General features: G+C 42.0%; 1 protein-coding gene across 1 annotated transcript; it reads left to right on the forward strand.

Moving 5' to 3' along the window:
• The first annotated feature begins 9,350 nt into the window (after window positions 1-9,350).
• Window positions 9,351-15,985, forward strand: LOC143975986 (vomeronasal type-2 receptor 26-like). Its single transcript, XM_077478515.1, has 3 exons — window positions 9,351-9,455; window positions 11,871-11,991; window positions 15,240-15,985. Exons 1-3 carry the CDS (start codon window positions 9,351-9,353, stop codon window positions 15,983-15,985), a joined length of 972 nt encoding a protein of 323 aa, XP_077334641.1.
• The last annotated feature ends 1,667 nt before the right edge of the window (window positions 15,986-17,652 follow it).

The following is a 17,652-nucleotide window of genomic DNA, read 5'->3' on the forward strand; positions in this document are numbered from 1 at the left end:
CACATCAGTATTTAGGGTATAAAGTGTTCCAGCTCATGTTCCCAAACCACCCCCTCCCTTTGCCAGTGGGCAGGGGGTTCCTCTCCCTCAAAACTGCGGCCACATTTAAAATTCTCTCCACCCACACAGCCATGGCATTCACTCACAAGAATCTGGGAATAAATAAATTACAAGTCCTGTCTACCATCGTGGCAGACAGAATTGCAGCATCAATGGACTGTGATTGTGCTGATCAGTACACTTGTAGTCCATTCACAAGTCCTCCAGCTTTCTAGCGAAAAGCCTGTACAGATGTATGGGCAGAAAGCTGAAGGACTTGTCTGCAGGAGCCTGACATTGCACCCATGATCCACTGATACCAGATAACTGATAACAAGTCTAAAATTATTGTTTTCACTCCAGTATGTGTGTTGATAACATGTGCAGAAAAATTGAAACTTTATTGCACAGACGCCCCTCTCGTCTGTGTTTATTTTTGTATATGTGTGTATGTGGGGGTGGAGGAGGTTCATATTTATGTATTTTGAGGGGTTAAAATGATTGGATTTAACTTTATTTTTTATCACATGAGGACACAAGTCCCCTATGTGATACTGTTTTTGGGGACAGGTTCCCTTTAATGAGACCCCTGATGTCTCCCCTGCCCTCTATTAAACAAATGGAGTGCAGATCATGCTCCATTAGCTTCTTCCCAGTGGCAGGAGGACCCCAAAGTCACATTTTACTGATTACTTCTGCTTAATAGATAGGGGAGATCAACAAACAGACATTCACTGGTCTCCCTAATGGAGGCTGCCATTGCTGAATTCTCCTTGGAGAATAATAGTTCTTTGGATGTTCAGATTCTTTCATATCGGAGTTGTCTGACTCCAGTTATAGAGGAAATATTTCTGACAATGATTTCCTGAAGTCACACACAGCAAGGTATCTATACGTTTTTAGGGCTAAACTTTAAAAAGTCAAGATGATATATTAATTCTGAGCACATTGGGGGGATTTGAAGTCATCTCGAGGTATCTAACCATCAGTGGTGCTCTGTTTTGGTTTTATTTTTATTTTTTTTATTAGTTTTTCCGTTTTTAAGCACCTCAAGAATAGGCTGCCCCACCACCACCACTTTTTCTGGCCCAGGCCATTTTCAGTTTTCAGCACTGTAACACTTTGAATGATAATTACTCAGTCATGCAACAATGTACCCAAATGAAATGTTATCATCTTTTTTTAAACAGATAGCGATTTATTTTGGTAAGATTTAATCACCAAATTTTTGTTTTGTAATATAAATGAGTAAAATCTATTCTGGTTCCCCCCCCCCCCCCCCCCCACAAGCTATATTCTATATTAGACCATTTTTTATTTATGGCCGCTCTCCTTCCTTATGTAATCTCCTCCGAGATAAACCCCATTACCTGGTCGGACCATGCACCCATTGAACTAGACATCGTTTTGACGTCTTCAAATCCCAAGACGTGCCATTGGTGTCTCAATGAATCCCTGATCAAAAATCCAGTATCCCAAACCCACTTACAACAGAAGCTGACTGAATTCTTCCAACTAAATGATGGGTCGGTTTTCGGATATATCCACCTTGTGGGTGGCCCATAAAGCTTTCTTCAGAGGCGAGTGCATATCTACAGGCTCTCACCTGAAATGAGACCCTACCAAATTAAAAGTCGATATTCTTGCCCAACTACAAACTGTAGAGAAGCACCTGTTGGAATCCCCCACTGTGGAAAGATTGAGAGCTGTTACCTCAATCTGAAACCAAATCAAATCATTGGATATGACTAAAATTTTTAAATCTATGCTATGGACCAGACAAAAATTCTATGAATTTTCAAATAAACCACATAGGATGCTAGTTAACAGGTTAAAGCCACAGCCCTTTCTATCATTACCTGATCACCTGATGCAGCCTGACGGGAACCCCTACATATTGCCCTAAAGCTATGTCTAAAGTATTCGGGGACTTCTATAAGCGGTTATATAATTAGCAAAAAGAGAGATACATGGGATTTTAAAGGTACAAATTAAAGGCAATTAATTCAAATTTTAATATAAAAATAATTACAAATAATTTTATTAGAACATGTAGATAAAAAGCAGTGAATACCTATTACAGACAACTATAGCACTGTATTCACATATATATGATCATTATCCAACCAGCTTCTACATGTTTCGCCAAATGGACTTCATCAGGAAAGTGGGCGAGATCATTTCAATTTAAAACAAGACAACATCTATGTAGTATATTCAACCTTAGGAGTATAGAGAAAAAATAATAAATACAGATTAATATAGCAAATATCAATTTTACTTGGATTCATCAAACATGATCAGATTGAACAACTAAAGGTTCCAAAGAAGACCCACTCTAATGACCCCTGAGTACCCTTCCACCCTCCCTTTGCCCCCCAAAAAAATATTCTTTGAAATAAATGTAGTGCTGACATCATGGTTTATTGATGTAATTATGAACGCTTTAATGTGAGGTATATGGACACTACTGTGGTTTCACACTAGAGCCATCTAGTGGCCAAATATGGGTAATGCACCAGTTTAAGATTTACCTCAGAACAACCTAAAGACCTGTACAGGAAGTGACCGTTTGGATTCTGAAGATTGACCTCGTTACCCAGGAGTCTGTGTGTGACCTACCCATGAACACTCACTTATGCAGTGCATGCTGGGTAGGGGATATAAGGGACAGCAGCAGCCATTTTAGGTCTTTTAGGACCATGCTGCCTGCCTGAGTGGATCTGTGAGGAGGTTTCCGGGAGACAGCTGCAGACAGTCACCGTAGATTGCAAACCTGTTTGTTTGCAAGGTGATTTGACGGAGCCTGAGAGCTGGTGATCAGATTGACGAGGCCCAGAGAAGCTTATTGGAGTATCGGAGGACCAGATCCAGTCGGCAGAGTGACACAGAGCATCTGCCCAGCTGATACAGAAGCAAGCTACAGTTCAAAGTCATCACCCAGAACTCTGATCCAGTTGGTGAGTGGGTTACGGCCCCCTGGTTTTTAATTTGCTGCACACAGTTAGACTCACTTACAGGCCTCGCTGGAACTGGTTGTCCAAGGAGGCGTAACCGAGCAACTGACATTTAGCAGGCTTGAGGCCTACTTCATTTTAGTGCTCAAGCGTTGTGTACAAGTTCTTGGAGTTATACCTGGAGTACCTTAAGCTAACTCTTACCTACCTTTTGGATTACAAGTATCAGAGGAGTCATCTCTAGCTAGCGAAGTAATAAGATACGGGAGAGAGTACTTTAAGTGAGGCCTCCTGTATAACTTTAAAGTAGCGGGAGTTCCCAGGTTTAGATACATAGAAATATACGAAATATACGAAATATACGAAATATATATATATATATATATATATATATATATATATATATATATATATATATATATATATATATATACAGTGCTTTGCGAAAGTATTCGGCCCCCTTGAACTTTTCAACCTTTTGCCACATTTCAGGCTTCAAACATAAAGATATAAAATTTTTATTTTTTGTGAAGAATCACCAACAAGTGGGACACAATTGTGAAGTGGAACCAAATCTATTGGATTTTTGAAACTTTTTTAACTAATAAAAAAATGAAAAGTGTGGTGTGCAAAATTATTCAGCCCCCTTGCGTTAATACTTTGTAGAGCCACCTTTTGCTGCGATTACAGCTGCAAGTCGCTTGGGGTATGTCTCTATCAGTTTTGCACATTGAGAGACTGAAATTCTTGCCCATTCTTCCTTGCAAAACAGCTCGAGCTCAGTGAGGTTGGATGGAGAGCGTTTGTGAACAGCAGTTTTCAGCTCTTTCCACAGATTCTCAATTGGATTCAGATCTGGACTTTGACTTGGCCATTCTAACACCTGGATACGTTTATTTGTGAACCATTCCTTTGTAGATTTTGCTGTATGTTTGGGATCATTGTCTTGTTGGAAGATAAATCTCCGTCCCAGTTTCAGGTCTTTTGCAGACTCCAACAGGTTTTCATCCAGAATGGTCCTGTATTTGGCTGCATCCATCTTCCCCTCAATTGTAACCACCTTCCCTGTCCCTGCTTAAAAAAAGCAGGCCCAAACCATGATGCTGCCACCACCATGTTTGACAGTGGTGATGGTGTGTTGAGGGTGATGAGCTGTGTTGCTTTTACGCCAAACATATCGTTTTGCATTGTGGGCAAAAAGTTTGATTTTGGTTTCATCTGACCAGAGCACCTTCTTCCACATGTTTGGTGTGTGTCCCAGGTGGCTTGTGGCAAACTTTAGACGAGACTTTTTATGGATATCATTGAGAAATGGCTTTCTTCTTGCCACTCTTCCATAAATGCCAGATTTGTGCAGTGTACGACTGATTGTTTTCCTATGGACAGACTCTCCCACCTCAGAGTCTGGTAGTGTAGTTCTCTGCAGTTCATCCAGAGTGATCATGGGCCTCTTGGCTGCATCTCTGATCAGTCTTCTCCTTGTCTGAGCTGAAAGTTTAGAGGGACGGCCAGGTCTTGGTAGATTTGCAGTGGTCTGATACTCCTTCCATTTCAAAATGATCGCTTGCACAGTGCTCCTTGGGATGTTTAAAGCTTGGGAAATCTTTTTGTATCCAAATCCGGCTTTAAACTTCTCCACAACAGTATTACGAACCTGCCTGGTGTGTTCCTTGGTCTTCATGATGCTCTCTGCGCTTCAACAGAACCCTGAGACTATCACAGAGCAGGTGCATTTATACAGAGATTTGATTACACACAGGTGGATTCTATTTATCACCATCAGTCATTTAGGACAACATTGAATCATTCCGAGATCCTCGCTGAACTTCTGGAGTGAGTTTGCTGCACTGAAAGTAAAGGGGCCGAATAATTTTGCACGCACCACTTTTCAGTTTTTTAATTTGCTAAAAAAAGTTTAAAATATCCAATAGATTTCGTTCCACTTCACAATTGTGTCCCACTTGTTGGTGATTCTTCACAAAAAATTTAAATTTTATATCTTTGTTTGAAGCCTGAAATGTGGCAAAAGATTGAAAAGTTCAAGGGGGCCGAATACTTTCGCAAGGCACTGTATATATATATATATATATATATATATATATATATATATATCTTTCATATTGTATTTGTCTGTTGATTTATATCGTACTGACATCCTACGTTGGGATGGCAGTACAATTCCTGTAACCACCTATTGAAATATTCTACAGTAAACAATATTCCTGGTTAAGTATCCAGTTGTGTGGCGTATTGCTTTTCTCACCAGGTGGAGCCAGTGGGTCCTGAGGGTAAAATACAGGTATTTTGTATGTTGTATATTGTACTGTATTACATTGCACCACATCTGTGCCAAGGGGACTGAGTCAAGTCAGTGGGGTTTCTAGGTAGAGTGCAGGCCCAATCAAAACAAGCAGCTCCTTCAGGGGTTAGTGTTACACGTGGGGGTGTAGCCCGGCATACTGTCACTCTACTAGCAAGCCTGCCCCCTTGGCATCACCATGGATCCAGTCAAAGCGATCCAATGGTGTGAAGCAGAAGGGACACCCTCAGAAGCGAGCATGGCCATCGAACTTCCAGGAAGCGACTGGGGTAGGAAACAAGTCAAAGAGGTGGTCCAAAGTCTTGTCCCCAGACAGGAAGGCGCATGTAGTCGCAGTAAAAACAGACCACAGCACTGGTTGTACCTACTCACTGATAGCGTGGGGACAGGGTATCCCTGAAAACTTCCATGGTACTAGTATAAATTTGTCTGAAAGAACAGAACTCCAACTGACACACCCAATCCAACAAGTTGGGGTTTATGGAAAATCACAGGCAGAGCAACAGCTGGCCGACCTGAAGAGACAATATTGCGATATACAAGAAAGGTTTCCAGAGACCTCCAGATTAATGGCTGAGCGCATCAGTGAAGCACATGCCTCTCTGGAAGATCAGATGGATGAACAAGTGACACTTAACCCTGTGAAGGCACAGAAAGGACTCAACCGGGGGCCGCTTGCAGGACGTAACCACCCGGAAAGACTTTCGCATTGATGGTCAGATAGGAGAGAAGGGATAGAAGGACAAGCTGTCCTACACCAGTCTTTTACACCAAGTAGAGTTGGGGTTACAGAAAGGATACTTGGAGCCCGAAATCAAAGAGGCAATAATTTGTGCCATCAGTCCAGGTTCAAGTGTAAGAGACATGTTGGAAAGGAAGACTGGAATGGCCTTAAATCAGTTAATGAGAATACTGAAGAGCTACTATGAGGAAGAAGACACCGCTGAACTGTATCACAGGTTGATGAACATAACTCAGGATGTCAAAGAGACTCTTCAGAACTTCCTATTCCAGGCTATTGAGCATAAGGACCGTCTGCTGTCTGCAAATCAAGAAGCGGGAGCTGAGGAACACTTTGGAGCAGAGTTAATCCAGAGGAAATTCTGGAGATCTGTGACTACAGGATTGAGGTATGATAATATTAAGATGGCTCTGAAACAGTATTTGGAAGATCTCTCCACCCCAGATGAAGTACTTATCGAGAAGATGAATGAAGCAGATAAGATGGAGATGGAGAGGGACTGAAAACAGAGGAAGCTCCAGTCCCTCAACGCTCCCAGTGTCAACGTGCAGCAGGTAGATGTCCCCTAGGATTACCTGGGAACTCAATGTACCGACAGAGGGTACTGAACAAAGGTCATGGCTGTTGTCCTCTCAACACATTTCTGCAAGCCAGACTGGTCTGGAAAAGTTGCTTCAGACCCAAAAGGAGATACTGGAGATGATGGCAATGTTGATAACTCATCTAGCAAACACCCAGACAGAAGAGGCCTCCCCACAAAAGGCTCGGGAAACCCCCAGCCGCCCCACAAAACAATACCTAAAATCTGTTTCAAATGTGGAGGAGTAGGACATTTCAGACGAGTGTGTCCAAGCCAAATCGCTGAGGCCAAGTTCAAACAGCCGGCATAAAACTTCGGAGGGCTCCAGTGAAGGAGTCGACTGGGTCGCCCGGTTGCTGTATTTGAATCCACACCAACTCCCACGCCAAACATCTCAATAGGTATGGAGAGACAATGGCGGAAGAGAAAGAGGCCCCCAAAACCCAGGGAGAAAGTACAAACAGGCCAAAAATACCACGTTTAGTGGGATACCTCCCAAGCTGGTGGGGCCCTCACCAATTTTCCCCATCCAAGTTGAGGGAATTTATACAAAAGCCTTGCTGGACACAGGATCTCAAGTGACCTTGCTCTACAGGGATTTCTATGACCGACACCTCAAGCACCTGTCACTGCAGAAATTGGAGGAACTTGAGATATGGGGGTTAGGCACTCAGAACTTCCCATATGATGGTTACCTGTCGGTCAGACTCACCTTTGACCCAAGTACAGCAGGAGAGGCTGAGATGTTCGACACCTTGGTCGTGGTGTGCCCTCGCACCCCAGGGGCTGACAAAAAATTCCCTCATTATTGAGATGAACACTGACTTGGTGAGAAGGCTTCTTACACCGCTTGTGCTCCAGAAGGGACCCCCCCCCCCTAATAATATACATCCGATGATGGCGCAGACATACCGAGACCTAAAGCAGGAAGAGGAGGCTCCTGAACAGGGAGTTGGGAAAATCTGGCTCTTGGATAGGGGGAGGAAATGTGTCCAGCCTGATGAAGTTGTCTGTTTGAGGGCCTTTGTCAAGTTGAGTTGGAAGAAGCCAGGTCCTTTCGTTGTCCTCGAAGATACAAGAGAGGAAGACAAGAGAGGTTTAGAACTCATCCCAGAAGTGTTACCCACTAGGGCTTTGAAGAAGACTCACGGCAGGATTTCCGTCACTGTCCGCAACGTGGAAGCTGCACCACTGAGGGTGCCATCCAGATTACTGCTGGGGCAGGTTAGTCCAGCCACCCCAGTTTCAGTATGTAGCCTGAAGGAAGGATTGGCGCTAGAGATCCCTCAAGAAGAGTTCTGTCTCAAGGATACGCCCTTTAATCCTGCCTGGAAGGAAAGAGCTAAGGCCCAACTCTTAATATGGAGGGACGCTTTCTCAAAAAGCGTGTTTGATGTGGGATTAGCCAAAAGTTCCACCCATCGGATTCGACTGGAGGAGGACAAGCCTTTCAGAGAAAGGGTCAGGCAAATCCCACTGGGGGATCTGGAAGACCTGCGAGAGCAACTGGCCTAGCTCAAGAGAACGAGCATTATCGGTGAGTCCAGGAGTCCTTATGCCTCCCCAATTGTGGTGGTAAGGAAGAAGAACGGGTCTCTACACTTATGCATTGATTATAGGACCCTGAACTGGAGGACCATTCCTGACCAGTACACCGCACCCCAGATAGAAGATGCCCTGCAGAGCCTGTCGGGAGCGAAGTAGTTCAGTGTGCTGAACCTGAAAAGTGGGTATTATCAGATCCTCATGTGTCCTGAAGATAGGGAGAAGACTGCTTTCATCACCCCGGTGGGGTTCTTCAAGTTCGACCGGATGCCACAAGGACTGTCTGGGTCCCCAGCGACTTTCCAGAGATTTATGGAAAAAACAGTGGGAGACATGAACCCAATAGAAGTACTGGTTTACCTGGATGACATAATAGTTTTTGGAAGAACGTTGGAAGAACATGAAGAATGCCTGGAAAAGGTCCTGAAGAGACTTCATAAGGAAGGCCTGAAACTCTCTATGATAAAATGTCAGTTCTACCAGCCCTCAGTGAATTATCTGGGACACATTGTGTCTGAAGAGGGAGTAGTGACTGACCCCAAGAAGTTAGAAGCTGTCACTTCTTGGCCTATGCCTACCAATGTAACTGGACTCCGGTCATTCTTAGGATTCTGCACCTACTATAGAAGATTCATGGAAGGGTTTGCAAAGATAGCCCATGCACTCACTGAGCTTCTGAAGAATCAGGAAGAGGCCAATGAAAACCAGATCAGTCAGTAAGGCCAAAAGAAGGGCCCAGGAAAAAGAAAGAGTCTATCCAGGACCAGTGGTCTCCAGACTGTGAAGAAGCTTTCAGGCAGCTGAAATGGAGCCTCACCACTGCTCCAGTCTTAGCCTATGCTGACCCTGCCAAGTCTTACGAACTGCAAGTAGATGCCAGCTGAGACGGTCTAAGAGGGGTACTTTACCAGAAGCATGAAGGGCATCTGAGACCAATTGCCTATGTGAGCAGAAGTTTGATTCCCGCTGAAAAAACTATCCAACTCACAAGCTTGAATTTATGGCTCTGAAGTGGGCAGTGGTAGACAAGCTGAAGGACTACCTGTACGGGGCTGAGTTTGTAGTGAAGACGGACAACAACCCCTTACTTACTTGCTCACCACTACGAAGCTGGACGCCACTGGTCACAGGTAGTTAGCCGCTCTTTCGGCATTTACCTTCAGCCTGATGTACAGACCAGGAGCTGGTAACCGAGATGTGGATGCTCTGTCCAGAAGGCCCCATGACCTTCAAGATCCCTCAGGAGACTGGACTCAGCTTACCCCAGAAGGGGTAAGGGCCCTGTGTGAAGGGACGAGCCAATCCGGAAAAGGTAGCCCCGAGCCGAAGAAATAGAAGTGTCCTCAGTGGGAGTCCCCAGGTGCTATTGCATGCCTATTGTCTCCCAGGTTGTGCAAGAAGGTCTTCCCAGGCTATCCAGGAAGGATCTCAGGAGAGATCAAGAGGAAGATCCATTTAATAAATCTTTTACATTTTGTACTTAGAGGCACCTTTCTCTTTCCTTTACAAAATCCAATTTGTATCTGTTTTGTATCTGACTGATTTGTATTTTACTTATGGGAGAATCAGTGAGCCAATCACACAAGCAGGAAATTATATTTCTGGGGGAGGGGGTTCTGTACAGCATCTGTGTAAAGAACGCCTCCAGGTGGCCATATTGCGTTTTACAGAACATTTTAGAGCTGTAGATTGAAGAGAAAAGGTCATTTTTAATAGCATTCAATTATGATATGACTTGAGCTATTGTATACACTATATTTGTAATAATTTTTTATTGCTCATTTTTCTCATGAAAGTGGAATTGCCCTCGCTGCCAGAACCATTTTTGGGTTTTTTGCACACGTTTAAAAAATAATTTTAGGCTTGAAGATTACACAATACCCCCAAACATTATATATTTTCTGAAAGCAGAGACCCTAGAGAACGAAATAGTGGTTGTTCCAATTTTTTATGTCATACAGTATTACCGCAAAGGTTAAGGAAATTCAACATTTCTGTAGAAATCACACCAACGGGAGTTTTAGGCAATGGTAAAATATAAAAGACGAGGTTTCATGAGTCAATAGATACCCAACATGCCAAACCTTATATTTTTGAGTGCCCGTGAAATGGCGTCAAACTTCAGTACCCTATATCTTATATAGGCAATGCTTCAGAAACCCCCTATAGGTATCAGGTTAGCGTTAAGGAGGAGGTCTTGTATTAGAATTATTGCTGTCACTCTGGCATGTGCGGCGATATGTAACAATATGTATTGAGATCAACATTTTCACATGTAGGCGCCCCCCGTGCATGCGTTTACATTTGTGTGTGTGTGTGTATATGTGTGGGTGGAAAGCCTTAGGCCGCGTACACACGGGCGGATTGTCTGCCCAACTTAGTCCGCTGAACAGTGTTTCAGCGGACAATCCGCTCGTGTGTGGGCTTCAGCGGACTTTTTCAGCGGACTGTCTGACGAACAAAGTCTTACGGAATTTCCGAAATTTTGTCCGTTCAAACTTGGTTTTGTCCGTCCAAACTTGGTTTTAGCGGACAGTCCGCTCGTGTGTAGGCAAGTTGGACGGACTAAGTATGGCGCATGCTCAGAAAGGATTTACACGGCCGAAGGTTGCATTGCAGTGTATAGGACGTTGTTTTTCTATTCCCGTCGTACGTGCTGTACACGTCATCGCGCACGCTTTCAGCGGACTGTCTGCTCATCGTGTGTGGTCAAGTCCGTTCATGCAAATTTTGAACGGACTGTCTGTTGGATTTTTTGACGAACTTAGTTGGCCAGACAATCCGCCCGTGTGTACGCGGCCTTACACTTTATTTTTGGGAGGAGGGGTTATGTGCTTGGGTGTAACTTTATGAATTTTTTTCAAAAATTAACATTTTTTTAATTTAACTTTTTTTTCATCGCATAAGGGGAAAAAAGTCTCCTATGTGATGTTTTTTTGGTGACAGGTTCTCTTTATTAAGATATGCAGGGTCTAAAAGACCTCTGATGTCTACTCTGTGCTCCACCAAATGTGATCTGCATTGCAAAACATTATTTCCTGGCTGAGCGAGCCTGGGACACCGAGAACTTGACCCGCAAGTGATGTCAGAGACGTCTCTTTCTGGGTCACAAGAAGAAGAGGAGGTGAGCGGATGTGTGTCCATTCTTCAATTTCCTCTCCAAACACCAGCACCCACCATGGAGCTCCCGAACCCACAGATGGGCAGCCTCCAGATTGTGTGCAATACCTCCGCCATCAGGTCTGTACAACGTACGGACCTGGCGACTAAAGGGTAAAGTGCCTCTTCTCCAGAGTGAATACCTATAATCTATCAGTCCTCATAGATGAGATCCTCTGTCCTCCTTGTTCATTGTGTTGCCATTTGCTGAACTATTTCTAATTCATCAACATCTTTCCTGAGGATTAGTGACCAAAACTGAACTGTATATCCAAGATGAGGCTGAGCCAGTGAATTGTAAAGGGGTAGAATTATTGGTTTATGTCTGGAATGTTTCCATTAACAAAGAAAATTGTTTATAAATAGTACCAATAAAATGTATCTGATTGTAAGTGCTCAGCAAACAGGTCATCTCATCCCAATGACTTTCTCTGATTGAGATATAACTAGATAAACAATCTATAGTCCAAAAAATCATTAAACGTTCTATATACTTGTTACCTATAATCATTTCTGTCATTTTTTAAGCTGTCCCGCTATGTAAAAGAAGTCCAGTACAAGGATCCGAATGGCAAGGTCATGATATTTAATGATAAAGGAGAACTGCCCAGCCCACTGGACATTGTAAATTGGATTACAATAATTAAAGGTAGAAGAAATATCACTGATTGTATAAATGTGGGTCACTTTGATGGGTCCCTTTCAGAGGATCAGCAACTTACACTAGAACCAGAGCTAATATCATGGAGAGGAGACATAGTGAGTTACACTGGGGAAGATGATACAGAAGTTGTACAAGAAACATACTAATTTTGACCCTAAAGCCCATCTCCAGACAAAACCTAACCTCCTCCCCCATCCTGTTCATAGATGGCCAACATTTTCCCTGACTCATTCCATGGTGATTAGGTGAAGGTGTTAGGTCTAGATGTGTGGCTATAAATGCCGGGATATGTTCCCATCACTCATTATAACTGAAGAAGTGGATAAACTACAAAACATCTTCAACATTACAGAACAAGTCCAGTTGAACGTGACTGACTACTATTACCTCCCCCCTCCTCATCACACAGACCGGGACATAGACACTCATAGAAGGACCCGACTACAGGAGAAGATAAAAGACTTTGGAGTGGAATGACCGCCAGTATTATCCATGACCAGATTCTACCCAGACCTTCTGAATTGATCTGACTATAAAAAGAAGGAGAAAACAATTTAGAGTAGTAATTGCCCCAATCAGAAATTTGCAGTTACTGAATATACATTAAAAAATAAAAAATATGGAGCTACCTGGATTTCTGTATGAGTGACTCCTAAAATGCAGTCAAATGTGGTTGATTTTCTCTTTGGATTCTTAAAGCAGAGTTTATACTTGTACTGATAGTTTTTTTGCTGTAACCTTTCTAATGAAAGGATTCTGCTAGTACTCCTAGATGTCTATTTCTGTCTTCTGGTTCAGAGCATATTCTGTGGTATCCAGACTAATGAAGGGCCACCTTCTGGAATGGTCCATGTGTTTCCACCAAGGTTTACAGTATATGCTGCATCATTTTATACATCAGAAGCTTGGCTTACCTACACTATTATATCTGTACTTTTGCTATTAAATAAATCATATAGCTCTATATTATCTCAGGTCCCAAGAGGTCGATGTTCGGAGGAATGTCTTCCAGGGTTCCGAAAATCTGTAAGAGAAGGATATCACCCATGTTGTTATAATTGCGCTCCATGTTCAGAAGGAGAAATATCAAACCATTCTGGTAAGCTTTAGGTTTATTTAAGTACAAACTCTGATATTGAATTAGAAAATGAAAACATTTAAAGTCCTTAAATTGATTCTGTTTTTTTTTAATATATTTTTGGGGGATATTTATTATAGCAAAAAGTAAAAAATAATACATTTTTTTTCAAAATTGTGGCTCTTTTCTGTTTATAGCGCAAAAAATAAAAGCCACAGGGGTGATCAAATACCACCAAAAGAAATCTCTATTTGTGGTAAAAAAAGGACGTTCATTTTGTTTGGGAGCCACGTCGCACGACCGCGCAATTGTTAGTTAAAGTGACGCAGTGCCGAATCGCAAAAAGTGGTCTGGTCTTAAGCCAGCAAAATGGTCCGGGGCTGAAAGTGGTTAAAGAGGAGTTTCCATAAAAAAATAAAAGTCAGCAGCTACAAATACTGCATCTGCTGACTTTTAATAATTGGACACTTACCTGTTCCAGGGTCCAGCGATGCGGGGGAACAAAGCTCCGCTCGCCCCCCGTCCGCTCGGCGGTGCCGGCATTGTAACTGTGGGCACCCACTGCGCAAGCACACGAGTCATCTGTGGCCTTGTCACGTGTCCCAGATGACTGACCTCACCTCTAAATACCTGTTGCTAGGGGGTTCCTCGTAGTCTGCCTCCTTCAGTGCCTGGGCTGTTGACATCACTTCCCCTCGGCGCAGGAATGGCTCAGATCTGCCCCCTCCCTCCTGTCAGTCATCTGGGACACATGACAGGTCCCAGATGATTGCGTGGCCACTCATGGTGCGCAACGCCACTAATGCATGCACAGTGGATGCCCGGCTATGAAGCCACAGCCGGGTGCCCACAGTTACAATGCCGGCACCGGCAAATGGAGGGGGGAGGAGCAGGGCTTCAATCCCCTGCATCGTGTGACCCTGGGACAGGTAAGTGTCTGATTATTAAAAGTCAGCAGCTGCAGCATTTGTAGCTGCTGACTTTTATTTTTTTTTCTTTAAATGGGCACACCACTTTAACTACACAAACCTTTAAGGCAAACCACTTCCGGACCGCACTTTAGTAGATTTACTGCTACAGAGCAGCGCTCCTGCACAGGATCACGTATATATGCATGATTCTGCACTTCCACCTGAAGGGGGTGCATGTACCCCACCAGCGGGCTGCTTCTGCTGTAATTAATCACAGCAGAACCCGATCTGCAGGTGCTGGGTACTGGATGTCTGCTGGCACCCGTTGATCATCAGTAAAACACACAGAACCGAGATCTGCCTATGTAAACAAGGCAGATCTCTGTTCTGACAAGGGGGAAGGGATGGATTCTGTGTCCCTGCAAAGCGCAGATAAAAATCCATCTCTTCCCCTAGTAAACGCAGCACACCCAGTACACAAAAACTTTGGCTAGGCAAACAGTTAACCCTTTTATCACCCCTGATGTTTAAACCCTTCCCAATGACAGTGTATATTTTTAGCACGGATTACTGTATTAGTGTCACTGGTTTCCAGAAAGTGTCAAAAGTGTCAGTTAGTGTCAGATTGTCCACCACCCTATCACAGTCCCTCTATAAGACACTGATCACTGCCATTGCTAGTATAAAAAATAACTATAAAATAAAATAAAAATTCCATAAATATATACCCCAGTTTGTATACAACAGTTCACATAAACCAATCAATATACACTTATTGGGATATATTTTTATTACCAAAAACATGTAGCAGAATACATATTGGCTTAAAATTTGATCTTTGTGAACATTTTTTATTGAATGTGTTTAAAGCAGAAAGTATTTTTTTTTCAAGATTGTTGGTCTTTTTTTGTTTATAGCGTAAAAAATAAAAAGTGCAGAGGTGATCAAAAATGGCCTATTCATGAAGGGGGGTAAATCTTCTGGAGGTCAAATGGTTGAGGAAAAATACAGACAAAATTATTTAATACTGTCAAATAACTACCATGCCTAATGATATTTTCACTTATTTTTTATTTTTACAGACAGTGAACTCTGCAAGAAATGTCCTGAAAATGAATGGCCCAACAAAGCTAAAACTATTTGTATTGACAAGGTCATCAAGTATTTATCATATGAGGAGGATATTCTAGTTTTATTTTTTTCTATAACTTCAGTCATATTTGCTACAACATCTCTCTTTATAGTTGGACTATTTGTTTGGTTTCGGAGCACTCCCATAGTCAGAGCCAATAACCGGAACCTCAGCTTCATTCTGCTCCTCTCTCTCATACTGAGCTTCCTTTCTGTATTCCTGTTCCTTGGCCGTCCTGTGGATATTACCTGTATGCTGCAACAAGTCACTTTTGGAATTCCATTCACCATCTCAGCATCTTCTATCCTAGCCAAAACCATCATGGTCTTCATTGCTTTTAAAGCCACCAGACCTGGAAGCTCTTGTAGAAAATGGGTGGGAGTCAAACTTCCCAATACAGTCATGTTATTCTGCTCATCCATTCAGGTTATGAATTGCATTCTCTGGTTGTCCATCTCTCCACCATTTCAGGAGTATGACATGGACTCCTATCCTGGGAAGACCCTCATTCAGTGTAATGAAGGGTCAGTTATCGGGTTCTACTCTATGTTGGGTTATATGGGGTTTCTGGCAGCTGGGAGTTTTGTTCTGGCTTTCATGGTGAGGACATTACCGGACAGTTTTAATGAGGCCAAGTACATCACCTTCAGCATGCTGGTGTTCTGCAGTGTCTGGATTGCCATGATCCCGGCCTATCTGAGCACCAGAGGGAAATACATGGTGGCTGTGGAGATATTCGCCATATTGACCTCCAGTGCTGGAATATTATTGTGTATGTTTTCTCCAAAACTCTACATTTTACTTTTCAAACCTGAACTGAATACAAGAGGGACAATGCTGGGGAAAAGAATGTTGTAAATGTAACACATTGATTGAATGTATAATGCTGTAGATCATATTAAACAAGCTCAGTCAGATTGCTACCATCATCATCGTCATCATTATGAATGACATTATCATCAGTATTATGATTTTTTGGGTACATTGACTGCCTTATATCTGCCTACTGTACATAAGTGGATTGAAGGTGGATGTTACAGGATTGGATGCTATATTAGAGCAGCATTTTCATGCATCCTTATCAGTGCACCTAATCAGTGTCCATAAGCGCCAGCTCATCAGTGCCCATCAGTGAAGGAGAAAAAAATACTTATTTACAAAATTTACTGACAGAAACTAAGAAAAAACTTTTTTCAAAATTCAAAATTAACAATGAATAATGATAATAATAATAATAATAATAATAATAATAATAATAATAATAACACTAATAATATTATTATTATTATTATTACTTAGTATTATTAATTAGTTACATTCTATTAATTTAGATACAGCATTCATTGTTTTGGATAATTCATAAATTTGTATTCGCTACCTTCACTAACAGCCAAATTTGAAATTAAATTCTAATACTTATAATTTAATAGTTAGTAATTGTTAAGTTATTATTAGTTATTATTTCAGATTTTCAAATTTTCAGGTTTTTGGATTTTCACATTTTGAATTTCCAATTTTTTAAATTTTCGAATTTACCAATTTTCGAATTTACCAATTTTCGAATTTACCAATTTTCGAATTTCCAAGTTTACCAATTTTTGAATTTTTGAATTTATGCATTTTCTAATATTCGAATTTACAAATATTTGTTAAATGTTTTTTTTAGTGATATGTCTAAAATAAGGAATTTTGTCAAAAAAAATTAATTTGGAACGAAACAAATTGTTCATGTCTAATCTGTAAAAAATCGGATCACGTTCAAGACCCTTTGCCTCACCCACAAATGCGTGCATAGAGAAGCTCCGCAATACCTAATGGAGAAAATAAATCATTACACACCAAACCGCAGTCTTCGATCAGCCAACAAAAACCTCCTCCTCGTGCCCAAAGCCCGGTATAAATCCAAGGGGGATCGGAGATTCGCTGTCCAAGGGCCTCGGCTATGGAATGCTCTACCAATAAACATCCGCCTGGAAGAAAATCACCTGGCTTTTAGGAAAAAACTCAAGACCTTCCTCTTTTAGCAGATGATCAAAGCTCGCCACAGCGCCTAGAGGCGATTCAGTTCGCATTGTGCGCTATATAAGTATTTCATTCATTCATTCATTCATCTGGCTTTTGGAGGGAAAATATCACACAACTGTTCCTTGGAAAAGTTAGACAATGACACTTTCACAAGTCACCAGATGTAACTGTATGAGGTGTAGATCTGACCAAGACAAATGTGTCTTGTAATAAAAGAACAATAAATTACAGTCAGTTGATGATCTTTAGTCTCACAGTGAAGATACATTTATATACTTCCATGTGGGGCCATTTTCATTGTTGTACCGTACTTTGTGGAGAAGTTACAAGGCATCATGACCATCAGACATCTCTCTCCCTTGTAAGAAAAAAAATTTCACCTGTGTATAAATCTTTATTGTGAGATGTCTTGAAAACTTTAGCTAACAAGAACCTTTATCATCTGTTTTCTAATTCATCCAATCAAAATATGTAAGAATTAGCACATTTTATCTCGGAGG

This window comes from Lithobates pipiens, unplaced genomic scaffold, assembly GCF_037356315.1.
Source record: "Lithobates pipiens isolate NorthernLeopardFrog02 unplaced genomic scaffold, aLitPip1_a1.2 Scaffold_13, whole genome shotgun sequence".
NCBI classification, from domain to species: domain Eukaryota; kingdom Metazoa; phylum Chordata; class Amphibia; order Anura; family Ranidae; genus Lithobates; species Lithobates pipiens.